Source organism: Sardina pilchardus, chromosome 7 (genome assembly GCF_963854185.1).
Source record: "Sardina pilchardus chromosome 7, fSarPil1.1, whole genome shotgun sequence".
NCBI lineage: Eukaryota > Metazoa > Chordata > Actinopteri > Clupeiformes > Clupeidae > Sardina > Sardina pilchardus.
Genome location: NC_085000.1, coordinates 13,295,129 through 13,307,628, shown reverse-complemented (window position 1 = coordinate 13,307,628; position 12,500 = coordinate 13,295,129). Strand labels below are relative to the sequence as shown.

General features: G+C 49.9%; 2 protein-coding genes across 3 annotated transcripts in view; both read left to right on the top strand.

The window, feature by feature from the left end:
- Positions 1-7,948, top strand: part of kdm5bb (lysine demethylase 5Bb) — a 38,524-nt gene extending 30,576 nt beyond the window's left edge. For both annotated transcript variants that reach the window (XM_062540791.1, XM_062540790.1), the window contains 11 exons: positions 1-72; positions 265-379; positions 616-1,034; positions 2,135-2,273; positions 2,582-2,761; positions 3,550-3,684; positions 4,186-4,689; positions 5,431-5,518; positions 5,927-6,132; positions 6,841-7,134; positions 7,426-7,948. The exon at positions 1-72 is cut by the window's left edge and continues 79 nt beyond it. In XM_062540791.1, coding sequence (XP_062396775.1) covers positions 1-72; positions 265-379; positions 616-1,034; positions 2,135-2,273; positions 2,582-2,761; positions 3,550-3,684; positions 4,186-4,689; positions 5,431-5,518; positions 5,927-6,132; positions 6,841-7,134; positions 7,426-7,548 — 2,275 coding nt within the window. In that variant the 3' untranslated portion in view covers positions 7,549-7,948. The remainder of the gene's footprint in view (positions 73-264; positions 380-615; positions 1,035-2,134; positions 2,274-2,581; positions 2,762-3,549; positions 3,685-4,185; positions 4,690-5,430; positions 5,519-5,926; positions 6,133-6,840; positions 7,135-7,425) is intronic.
- A 3,585-nt stretch (positions 7,949-11,533) lies between these two features.
- lmod1a (leiomodin 1a (smooth muscle)) overlaps positions 11,534-12,500 on the top strand; it is a 13,320-nt gene continuing 12,353 nt past the window's right edge. The window contains exon 1 of the mRNA XM_062540216.1: positions 11,534-11,992. Coding sequence (XP_062396200.1) covers positions 11,759-11,992 — 234 coding nt within the window. The 5' untranslated portion in view covers positions 11,534-11,758. The remainder of the gene's footprint in view (positions 11,993-12,500) is intronic.

Sequence of the window (12,500 nt, the reverse complement as noted above, 5' to 3'; positions counted from 1 at the left end):
CATGGTGACGCTGGACGCTGAGAAATGCTCCACTGTGGCCCAGCAGCTGCTCAACGGCAAGAGACAGACCAGGTACACACACACACACACACACACACACACACACACACACACATACATGAACGCACACTCAAACGCACACACACACACACACACACACACACACACACACACACACACACATACATACATGATCGCAAACTCAAACACACACACACACGCTCACATATACAGTAAGTTGACTCTCTTGTCCTTCTCCCTCAGGTTCCGTTCTGGAGGCGGTAAGACTCAGAATCAGCTGACCGTAGAGGAAGTGAGGTCATTCGTCAGGCAGCTCTACAATCTGCCCTGCAGCCTACCCCAGGCCCCACTGCTGAAGGTACACACACACACACACACACTTAGCTACACACTCACATACACACACACGCACACACACACACTATGCACATCTTCCTACACAGATACCATGGCTCTGATATTACAGTGTGTACAGAAGTGTGTTGGTGTGTGATTGTTACCCTTGAACATGTCATATGACATCTAATACAGCTTGTAGTAACGTGACCTGTGTATGTAATGTGTGTGTGTGTGTGTGTGTGTGTGTGTGTTCAGGAGCTGCTGAACCGTATCGAGGACTTCCAGCAGCACAGCGAGAAGGTGCTGAGCGACGCGCTGACGGCGGAGTGTGTGTGTGAGCTGGAGGGCCTGCTGGCGGCCAGCACCCAGCTGGACGTGGCGCTGCCCGAGCTGCCCGCCCTCCGCAGCCGTCTGGAGCAGGCGCGCTGGCTCCGCCAGGTGCAGCAGGCCCACACACACACGCACCCGCACACACACACACACACGCACACGCACGCGCACACACAGCACGCGCGCGCCCGCGGCCTCACGCTGGAGGCCATGCGGCGGCTGATCGACCAGGGCGTGGGGCTCGGCCCGGACCCGGCGCTGGAGAAGGCCATGGCCCGCCTGCAGGAGCTGCTCACCGTCTCCGAGAGCTGCGACGAGAAGGCCCGCCGCCTGCTCAAGGACCGGTCAGTTGGAGCGCGCGCACACACACACACACACACACACACACACACACACACACACACACCAGCCTGCTGAGGGACCGGTCAGTTGTAGCACACACACACACACACACACACACACACACACACACACACCAGCCTGCTGAGGGACCGGTCAGTTGTAGCGCACACACACACACAACACACACACACACACACACAGACCAGCCTGCTGAGGGACCGGTCAGTTGTAGCGCACACACACACACACACACACCAGCCTGCTGAGGGACCGGTCAGTTGTAGCGCACACACACACACACACACACACACACACACACCAGCCTGCTGAGGGACCGGTCAGTTGGAGCACACACACACACACACACACACACACCAGCACCAGCCTGCTGAGGGACCGGTCAGTCGTAGCGCACACACACACACACACACACACACCAGCCTGCTGAGGGACCGGTCAGTTGTAGCGCACACACACACACACACACACACACACACCAGACTGCTGAGGGACCGGTCAGTTGTAGCGCACACACACACACACACACACACACACACACACACCAGCCTGCTGAGGGACCGGTCAGTTTTAGCACACACACACACACACACACACACACACACAAGCCTGCTTATGGATCGTTCAGTTGTTACACACACACACTCAAACACTGGCCTGCTCAGGGACTGCTCAGTTATAACACACACACTGTCATTTACTCCATGTAACACACACACACACACACACACACTGGCCTGCACAGGGACCGGTCAGTTATAACACACACACACACACACTGACTCCTCAGGAACTGGTCAGTGGCTGTTATGGCTGTTATAACCTGTTGATCACTGACGCATATGAAATGACCTGTTCATTGATTGAAGGGCTTCCGTCAGACATTAATAAGGATTTTTAGTCAGAGACATGTGCAAGTGTATCTGATGAGCCTGTGTGTGTGTGTGTGTGTGTGTGTGTGTGTGTGTGTGTGTGTGTGTGTGTGTGTGTGTGTGTGTGTGTGTGTGTGTGTGTGTGTGTGTGTGTGTGTGTGTGTGTGTGTGTGTGTGTGTGTGTGTGTGTGTGTGTGTGTGTGTGTGTCCAGGCCCCTGCACACTGTGGGGGAGCTGAGTGAGTGTGTGCAGGAGGTGGAGATGGTCCCAGCACACCTGCCCAACTGCCTGCTGTTGCAGGACACACTCCGCAAGGCCAAGGACTGGCTGCAGGAGGCCGAGGCTTTACAGGTAACACACACTCACATACACACACACACACACACATGGACATTCTTACACTCTCACACACACACACACGATCCCTCACAAACACACACACACACTTACTCTCTCTCTCTCACACACACACACACACACCCTCTCACAAACACATACACACACTTATTCTCACACACACACTCACACATGCCCCTCACAAACAGACACACACAGATACGCACATGCACACCACACTGCTTGACCAAGTTTGAACAGGATGCTGAGCCTGTGTGTGTGTGTGTGTGTGTGTGTGTGTGTGTGTGTGTGTGTGTGAGCAGCAAGGAGGCCGTATCCCCGTGCTGGACTCTCTGTCGGAGCTGATCGCGAGGGGGCGTGGTCTCCCGGTGCACCTGGAGCCGCTGGCCCGTCTGGAGGGCCTGGTCGCAGAGGTCATGACCTGGAAGGAGTCCGCCGCCAACACCTTCCTGCTCAAGAGCTCCTCCTTCAGTCTGCTGGAGGTATTTTTTTTTTATTATAAACTTTATTACAGGCTCTAGGCCCAACAGTAAGACATACAACATCAAAAAAGAAAAGAAACATATACAAACATACAGTTCATAGTCTTAAAAGGCACCAATGTTTCCAAAAATGTGATTCATATCTGACCAAGCTGCACCTGGGGCTTGTAAGCAACACTATAGTACAGTTTTGCGACCCATCAAGTCGGGACATGAACTTAAACATTAGGTTCCTCAAGGTAATGCATCCCGTATGCAATATCTGCTCTTTGAGTTAGGGTTGAAATCACTAGTAAGCAAGTCATTTGTATTTGTATAGCACATTTCATTCCAAAGTGCATAACAGTTAAAAAGACAGAGATTGAAAGATGATTCAAACATCAACTACAGCTGACAACTCCAGACACAAACCAAAACAAAAGAGAAAGACGCATAAACACACAGACAAGATAAAAGTGGCATCAAAATTCATTTGTTACAAGGGCTCAATGGCTGTTAAAGACATCGATTTTTAGAAGAGATCAAAAGCAGTCAGTCGCTAGATTAGGAGGTTTGTGTGTGTATGTATGTGTGTGCTTGTGTGCATGTTCGCGTGTGTGTATGTATGTGTGTGCTTGTGTGCGTGAGCGTGTGTTTGTGTGCGTGTGTGTGTGTGCTTGTGTGCATGTGCGCGTGTGTGTATGTATGTATGTGTGTGCTTGTGTGCATGAGCGTGTGTGTGTGTGTGTATTTGCTTGTGTGTTGGTATTTGCAGAGGTTGTGTTTCTCACGACCTCTGACCCCTGCAGGTGCTGTGTCCGCGCTGTGAGGTGGGCGTGGTCTCGCCGAAGCGCAAGGCCAAGAAGGAGAAGAAGAAGGCGGGGCTTGACTCTCTGAGTGAGGTGGAGAAGAGCCTATCAGAGAGCAAGGACTCGGCCTCAGCTGTGAGTACACACACAGGCAGACTTGCACAAACACACAGACACACATGCACACACACACATACTGTACACACATGCACACACACACATACTGTACACACATGCGAACACACACACAGGCAGACTTGCATAAACACCCATACACACATGCACACACACACACACATACATGCAGGTACATATGCACACACAGAGATGCACACATCCTCACACACACGCACATGCACACAGACACAAGCATGTACATACACACACATGTGCATGTACATACTCACACACAGAGACGCATACAAGCTCACACATACATGTGTTTACACACACACACACACACACATGGACACACACACATGCCCACATACGGAGTGTGTGTGTGTGTGTTTGTGTGTGTGTTTGTTTGTTTGTTTGTGTGTGTGTGTGTGCGTGTGCGTGCGTGCGCGCGCGTGTGCGCGTGTGTACGTGTGTGTGTGTGTGTGTGTATAATAATCCCCGTGTCCCTCTCCTCAGATGCTGGCTCTGGAGGCGGTTCGTGTGCGTGAGCTGGAGTGTGTGTCGACGCTGCGGGCGTCTAACGAGTCCAAGCTTCTCCCGCCGGAGGGCGACTGCGGTGGCGACCTGCGCGCGTGTGTGTGTGTGTGTAAGCGCCCGCCGGCCGGCGCCATGCTGCAGTGTGAGCTGTGCCGCGACGCCTTCCACAGCGTGTGTGTGCGCGCGCCCCAGGAGACCGCGGTCAAAGCGGGGGAGGAGGAGGTGTGTGTGGGCAAGGAGGTGTGTGTGGGTGAGGAGGGTACTGGAGCCCCCTGGCTGTGCCCTCAGTGCCTGCGCTCACAGCGCCCCCCGCTGGACAGAGTGCTGCCGCTGCTGGCCGCCCTGCAGCGCGCGCGCGTTCGCCTGCCCGAGGGAGACGCCCTCCGCTTCCTCATCGAGAGGACCGTCGCCTGGCAACGACGCGCCCGCCTGGTGGCCACCCGCAGCTCAGACGCCGACCCACTGCATCCTGCCACAAATAAGGTGAGACGACCAATCAGGAGGTAGACAGGAACGAACAGACCAATCAGGAGGTAGAGAACATGGATGGACCAATCAGGAGGTAGAGAGGACCAACAGACCAATCAGGAGTTAGAGAGGATGGATAGGCCAATCAGGAGTTAGAGAGGATGGATGGACCAATCAGGAGTTAGAGAGGATGGACAGACCAATCAGAAGCTAGAGAGTACCGACAGATCAATCAGGAGCTAGAGAGAACAGATCAATCAGGAGTTAGAGAGGATGGACAGACCAACCAAGAGCTGCCAATCAGGAGCTAGAGAAGACCAACAGACCAATCAAGAGTTAGAGAGGACAGACCAATCAGGAGTTAAGGGGCACTCACACCAGGAACGGTAACGATAACTATGACTATAACCACGTATAACCATACCGATATTAATATTTATTTATAGTTATCATTATAGTTCCTTTAGAGGATGGACAGTCCAATCATGAGTTAGAGAGGATGGACAGTCCAATCAGAGCCAGTGACAGAACTAGAGTTAATGTCCTTCAGCTGATCTCTAAAGAGGTCTTAACAGGTAGAGCTACAACAAACCATTAGTTTCATAGTCAATGAATGGGTTTATTATATTGGAAAATGATGTAGTGTGCCAGATTTGGTGAAAAGGTTCTCGTAATACTGGTGTATTAAATCTTAATTTGTGTGTGTGTGTGTGCGTCTGTGTGTGTGTGCGTGCGTGCGTGTGTGTGTGTGCGCAGTCGCTCCAGAGACACACTCCTGACTGGAACAGGACCAGCCCTACTCAGACGCCCTTCTACATCGAGCAGCGGTGTATCCCTCTGCAGGGTAAGAGAGAGAGAGAGAGAGAGAGTGTGTGTGTGTGTGTGTGTGTGTGTGTAGGTCTGAACACAGCACTAAAGGAGCTGATGTTGGAAGATTTGTTTGTATTGTAACTGTGTGTGTATGTGTGTGTGTGTGTGTGTAGGTCTGAACACAGCGCAAGGGGAGCTGATGTTGGAGGATGTGTTTGTATTGTAACTGTGTGTGTGTGTGTGTGTGTGTGTGTGTAGGTCTGAACAGCGCACTAAAGGAGCTGATGTTGGAAGATGTGTGTGTATTGTAACTGTGTGTGTGTGTGTGTGTGTGTGTGTGTGTGTGTGTGTGTGTAGGTCTGAACACAGCGCAAGGGGAGCTGATGTTGGAGGATGTGTTTGTATTGTAACTGTGTGTGTGTGTGTGTGTGTGTGTGTGCAGGTGTGAGCCCTGAGCTGGAGGAGCTGCTGGTGGAGGGGCTCCTGCTCCAGGTGTCTCTACCTGAGCTCCAGCAGCTGTACGACCTCCTCCTGAACGGCCCCGCCTCCCCACATAGCAACGGCCATGGCAACGCGTCACGGCTGGAACCCTCCCCTGGCGACGGCCTCCAGCAGTTCCACTCTCAGGGAAGGAGCCCCTTGCCGGAGGTGAGCCGAGCGCCAGAGCTGGGCCAGAGGAGTGGAAGAATGGAGGGGAGGTGTAATACATAGATAGATAGATAGATCGATAGATAGATAGATACTTTTTTGATTCCGTGAGGGAAATTTGTTCTCTGCATTCAACCCAATTTAACCGAATTAGTGAACACACACAGCACACAGTGAACACACAGTGAGGTGAAGCACACACTAACCCAGAGCAGTGAGCTGCCTGCCCAACCAGCGGCGCTCGGGGAGCAGTGAGGGGTTAGGTGCCTTGCTCAAGGGAACTTCAGCCGTGGACTGGTCGGGGATCGAACCGGCAACCCTCCGGTTACAAGCTCGAAGCCCTAACCAGTAGGCCACGGCTGCCCCTAATGGGAGAAGAGGAGTTGTTAAGGGAGATGGGGAGGGGTTAATGGAGAGGGAAGGGGAGGAGTTAATGGGAAGGGGGTGGTTTAAGGGAGAAGGGGAGGAGTTATGGGGAAGGGGTTATGTGGAAGGGGATGGGTTAAGGGAGAAAGGGAGGAGTTATTGGGGAAGGGGAGGGGTCATACTGCTGATAAACACATAAGTCTCACCTGGACTCACCTGTGTGTGCTCTCTCTCCTTTTCCTCGTCTCAACCTTCCTCACATCCTCTTCCCTCTCTCTCTCTCTCTCTCTCTTCCTCACCCCATCTCTCTTCCTCCCCCCATCCCATCCCCCCCCCCCTCAGGAGTGTGTGTCGGTGGGTGTGTGTGATCGTAAGCCGAAGCGTCGTGTGTTGCCGGTGGAGCGCGTGCGTTCCGATGCCCTGTGCCAGCTGCTGACCCCGCGCCACAAGCGCGCCCGTCTGAGCCGTACCCACCGCCGCCAGCGCCAGGCCGCGTCCGCCTCCGCATCGCCCTCCGCCCGCTCTGACCTCTCGTCCGACCCCTGCGACCTCTCCGACCCCGGACACTCCGACCACTCCGAGGACGAGGCGCTCCTCTGCCCCGCAGAGCACTGCCAGCAGCCGGAGGGAGACGAGGTGTGTGTGTGTGTGTGTGTGTGTGTGTGTGTGTGTGTGTATGTATGAAATGTGATTTTGTATTGTGTGTGTGTGTGTGTGTGTGTGTGTGTGTGTGTGTGTGTGTCTCAGGTGTTCTGGGTTCAGAATGTGATTTTGTATTTTCGTGTGTGTGTATGAAATGTGATGGTGTGTGTGTGTGTGTGTGTGTGTGTATGTGATGTGATTTTGCATTGTGTGTGTGTGTATGAAATTTGATGTGTGTGTGTGTATGAAATCTGACGTGTGTGTGTGTGTGTGTGTGTGTTTCAGGTGTTCTGGGTCCAGTGTGACGGCAACTGTAACCAGTGGTTCCACATGATGTGTGTGGGCGTGACTGCCGAGCTGGCGGAGAAGGAGGACTACGTGTGTGTGAGCTGTGTGGCCGGCCAGTGAGCCCAGGACCACTGGAGGACTGGACACACACACACATACATACACACACACACACACACACACACACACACACTCTCCGTCAGCTGTCCGTTCCTCTGTCTGCCCCCCCCCCCGGTCACTCCTGTGTGCTATCTAACGGTGCTACTTCTTCTTCTTCTTCTTCTTCTTCTTCTTCTCCTCTCCTCCTCTCGAGGGGTAGCTTGTCCTCCTCTTCCTCTCCTCCTTCTCCTCCTCCTCCTCTCTTCCTCTCCTCCTTCTCCTCTCCTCCTCTCGAGGGGTAGCTTGTCCTCAGCGGTTCTATCTGGTTCTGTTTTTGTATTTGTACAGACTTGTCTTCTCCCTCTTCTGCGCTGTGTGGGGTCGTCTTTAAAAACGAGAGTGAAAACCAATAGAGAGAGAGGAGGGGGTGGGGGGGGGGGGGGTGCATGGGTGTCCGTTGGAGACGGTGGTGGGGGGGTGGGGGAGAGAGGGGGAGGGCGGGGGTAATCCCTCCGTGAAGACTTGTTTGTGTTTATTCTGCCGCCGGAGGCATCCTGCATGCTGAACCAGAGACACAAACACAACAACAATCAACAAACAAACAAACAACAAATGCAGGAACAAACAAACAAACAGAAGAAAAACATTTTTCACCAAATATACAATAAATGTTAAAGAAATAAAGAGATACATATTTTTTGGAAACCCGCTGTTTAGTACATGCATCTGGATGAGATGAGACTTTCCCTCTCTTATTATTATTATTATTATTATAATGCTAATTATGATTTTTTTTTGTAGTATAGTTTTATTTATCAGAGCAATAATGTCTGTCTGTGTGGGGACAGGATATTTTTGGGGTAGGGTTGGGGTGGGCTTGATATGGTTTGATGTACGGTCAGGCAGTTCGGAGCAGGGAACTAGTGATGTAGCCGACTGGAGGAGGGTGGGGGTGTGCTGGGGGGGGGGGGGGGAGTGTCATGATACTGCCACCAACACGTTCTGGGGTGGGGAGGGGGGGTTGTGGGGTGTGGGAGATCCGTTGGGAATTGGGAATTGAATTAGCCTGTTTAAAATGTTGCCGTTTATAGTGTGGAATTAAAAAAAAAAACTTTGTTGTAATATCTTACTCTTTCTGTGTGTGCTTTCTGATGTCCCACTCCCATGTTGCCTGTTCTTTTAGAATGCAAAGGCTGAAGTTTTTGTCACCAAAGAGTGCAAGACCAACAGCCCATAACATGTAGCATTCTAGAACATTCTAGAACTGGAATTAAACACACATCGCCCACACCAATCACACAACTCCATGGACTCCATTAAATAATTTCTGGATTCCTGTCCAAGCTAATGTCTGTCACCACTTGGTGGCGCCAGAGATAGCGGAAGTGGAGCAGACCCACTGGTGGTGTAGTGAGACCATTACAGGTGATTCAGCATGCAGCAGCATGCCTGGCTGCAACTCAGCCAAAGAGGACCCACTGGTTGCCTCTCATTTGGTCCTCCCTTCCTTCCTCGATCCTCGTCCTCACTGATCTAGATAAAGAATGATGGGGCGGCAACAATGGGATAGTCTATCCAGTGTTAGATATAGATCAGTGCTAACAAGCCTCAAGGACTGAGCATCGAGGATCAAGGAGAGAGTTTGAGAGCCACCCTCTCTGTTAGTTACTCTTCATTGGCATGGGTTGTTCATGGGTTTCATCAGGTCCCTTTCCACAGGCCTATTAATCAAGCACCATGCAGTCTGCATTCGTAGTCTTAAGTCCTTGATTTTATACACCTGTGGAGAGGGACTAATGAAACCCATGAACAGCTTCCGTATCACTTGGCTGTTCTTATTCCATGGTCCAGCTCCATGTTCACTTGGCTGTTCTAATTCCATGGTCCAGCTCCATGTTCTCTTACCATCTGGGACGCTCTGATGAACGTCTGCTGTCAACCGTCCTTAACCCTTATCAAAAAGTCCTATACGATTCCAATCAGATTCTGGAACCACAGTCCTGTAGGATTCCAATAGCAACAATCCTATAGGATAGTCCAAAGCCATCGATATCTCAAAGTTGCGACACTACCGTTGACTCCCGTGAACAAACAATGGCGGCACTTCCGGGAACTATCCCATTGAGAATGAATGAATATAATACAACTTTTCTACATGACTTATAGTCGTGTGCATAATAATGCATTTTCATTGAGTAATGTACAGTGGGTATAGTAAGTATTCACACCCATGCTAAAGTTGACTAAAAAGAGGAATATAAAATCATCTTTTGAGAATTGATTGTAATGCCTTTATTCAAAAAATGAGTAAAAATCATACCGCTAAGGACACTAATTTTCTTTGTGATTGAAGAATGTATCGTAAATAGATAAATGTTCTTTCTTAAATACAGGTTGCATAAGTAATTGAACCCTATGTTAAATTCCCATAGGAGCAGGAGGATTTTTTATATGTTTTTATTTTTAAAGGCCAGCTATTTTATGGATCCAGGATATTATGCATCCTGATAAAGTTCCCTTGGCCTTTGAAATTAAAATAGCCCCACATCATCACATACCCTTCACCATAGCTAGAGATTGGCATGGTGCTTTTTCCAGTTAGCCTATTAGCCTGTTTGATTTGCATTGAGCTCAATGAGCATCAAACAGGCTAATAGGCTAACTGGAAAAAGCACCATGCCAATCTCTAGCTATGGTGAAGGGTATGTGATGATGTGTGGCTATTTTAATTTCAAAGGCCAAGGGAACTTTATCAGGATGCATAATATCCTGGATCCATGAAATAGCTCGCCCTTGGACGGCTACTTACTATACCCACTGTATATGTATGTGGAAATGCAGTTTATAGTCATTTTCATCGAATATTCACCGTAAATATTAATGCGATCGCTGCTGTCAATCCCGTAGTAGGCCTAAACCAGGGACCGAGGGAACTACTGAGTCTACCCACTAACCACGTGACCGCTCTAATCTGGCTTTAACATGGAAGTCAATGGCTGTCGCAACTTTGAGATATCGATGGCTTTGGGATAGTCTAAACAAAAAACAAAAACAAAAAAAATCTGATTGGAATCCTATAGGACTTGATAAGGGAACACAAAAGTCACAGTCAAAACCTCCACAGTGATTCCTCAAGAATGGAATGAGGAAGCTGTTCTACATTCTTGAGATTGGGACTTTCAAATAATTCTCTAAAAGAGTTATGATTTGTATATTTATGGATTTTGTTAATATGACTAATATACACATTATTTACATTGTGTATATTACATATAGTTTTTATTATGTATATTGTTGGAAATTATAGGCTTTTCAACTTGATTTGAAACTATTATTTCGGAATAATGTTGTGTTCAAAGTGAGATCTGAGACCCACAGCCAAAGTGTAGCAAAATAATTAGCTCAAATTATAGATGTGGTTTAGCATTTAGCAAAATGCATAGGCTACAGGTGACTATCATTTCCTCCAATAAAACAAGCGAATTGTGTCTTTTGTACCTCCACATTGCACTTCACTGGGGTCATGAAGAAGCATTCCTATTGCCGCTTAGCTCGGCCCATTTTCTAGCTGATAAAGCTGATAAACGTAGAGAAATGTTTGAGTCGGTCAGTGACTCCAGTCAGCTAATGAGACAAAACCCAGACAAGACAAAGCAGCAAGTTGCACACTAGCTGGAATTCACAGAATAGTGAACCTGGCCAGAACGTCAGAGAATATGGAATATGCCTAAATGATGAGGAATGAGGGAAATGCTTTCCCCACAAAGGAGTCCTTGGAACCTAGAACAGTTGAGAAGCTCTGTTCTAAATGAGAAGGCACACTGCTTAGTAAGATATGTGGGGAAGGCACATGCCATCTGGATTCAACTGCATTATTAGCCCAGATAAACACACAGCGTCTTACGATGATGATCATCAGCGCATGGAGGAGTTGGGGGAGTGCGGAGATCGGGAATGCAAATGCGCAGGATTGCCTGGAATGTCCAGCCAACGGTGCCGCGCGCCGCGCGCTCACGACAGGCCAGCCGAGCAGTGCGCTGCGCAAGTGGACCTTTCACATCAGCTGTTGATCCTCTGAGTGTGCACTTACACACACGCACAAACACACACACTCACATACACACACTCACACATACTGACCTGGATTACCTACGTGTGGAACTGTAAAGATTAAGAAAAGTTGCTCTGAAGTTAACGGGCGCGAAGCATCCGGTTGTGTTCCGTTCCAACCATGTCAAGCGGAGAGGAAGACTTCGACAGCCTGCTGGCAGCGCTGTCAGCGGAGGATTTGGAGGAGCTCGAGAAGGAGCTGATCATTATCGACCCGGACCCAAACGTGCCCGTGGGGCTACGGCAGCGCAACCAGACCGACAAGCATCCCGAGCGGGGCTACAACCGGGAGGCCATGCTGAACTACTGCGTACGGGAGACCAAGAAACTCCTGCGCAGGGAACGCTCTGTGGAGGTAATCCTGTGTGTGTGTGTGTGTGTGTGTGTGTGTGTGTGTGTGTGTGTGTGTGTGTGTGTGTGTGTGTGTGTGTGTGTGTGTGTGTGTGTGTGTGTGTGTTTGGGGTGGGGGTGTTGGGGGATGGTGGCCTGACTCAAGTTCCATAAACAGGGTATAACTGGTCATTGACTGGGCTATGTGTTCTAGGGGATAGTGCACTTGGAGACATCAACCCAAGAGGAGTTGTTTGCCAAAGCCCTATCACAAACGTAGCCTTTCTGATAATGCAAAAATGTATTCAAATCATTTGAATGTTTGTGCTTGCCTATGATAATTGGGTCCGAGTCTGGTACATTTGCTCCGTGGTCAGAATGTCACACTGCTGGCGGCTCCCGCTTTATATCATCTAGCTATGAGAACAGGAACAGCTGAGCAGGTGACTCCAGACAGGTGACTTGGACAGGTAGGCCTGCTCTGACTATGCCCTCTCGCGTATTTGGAAGAAATGGTCTGATAGCTTGAGGGA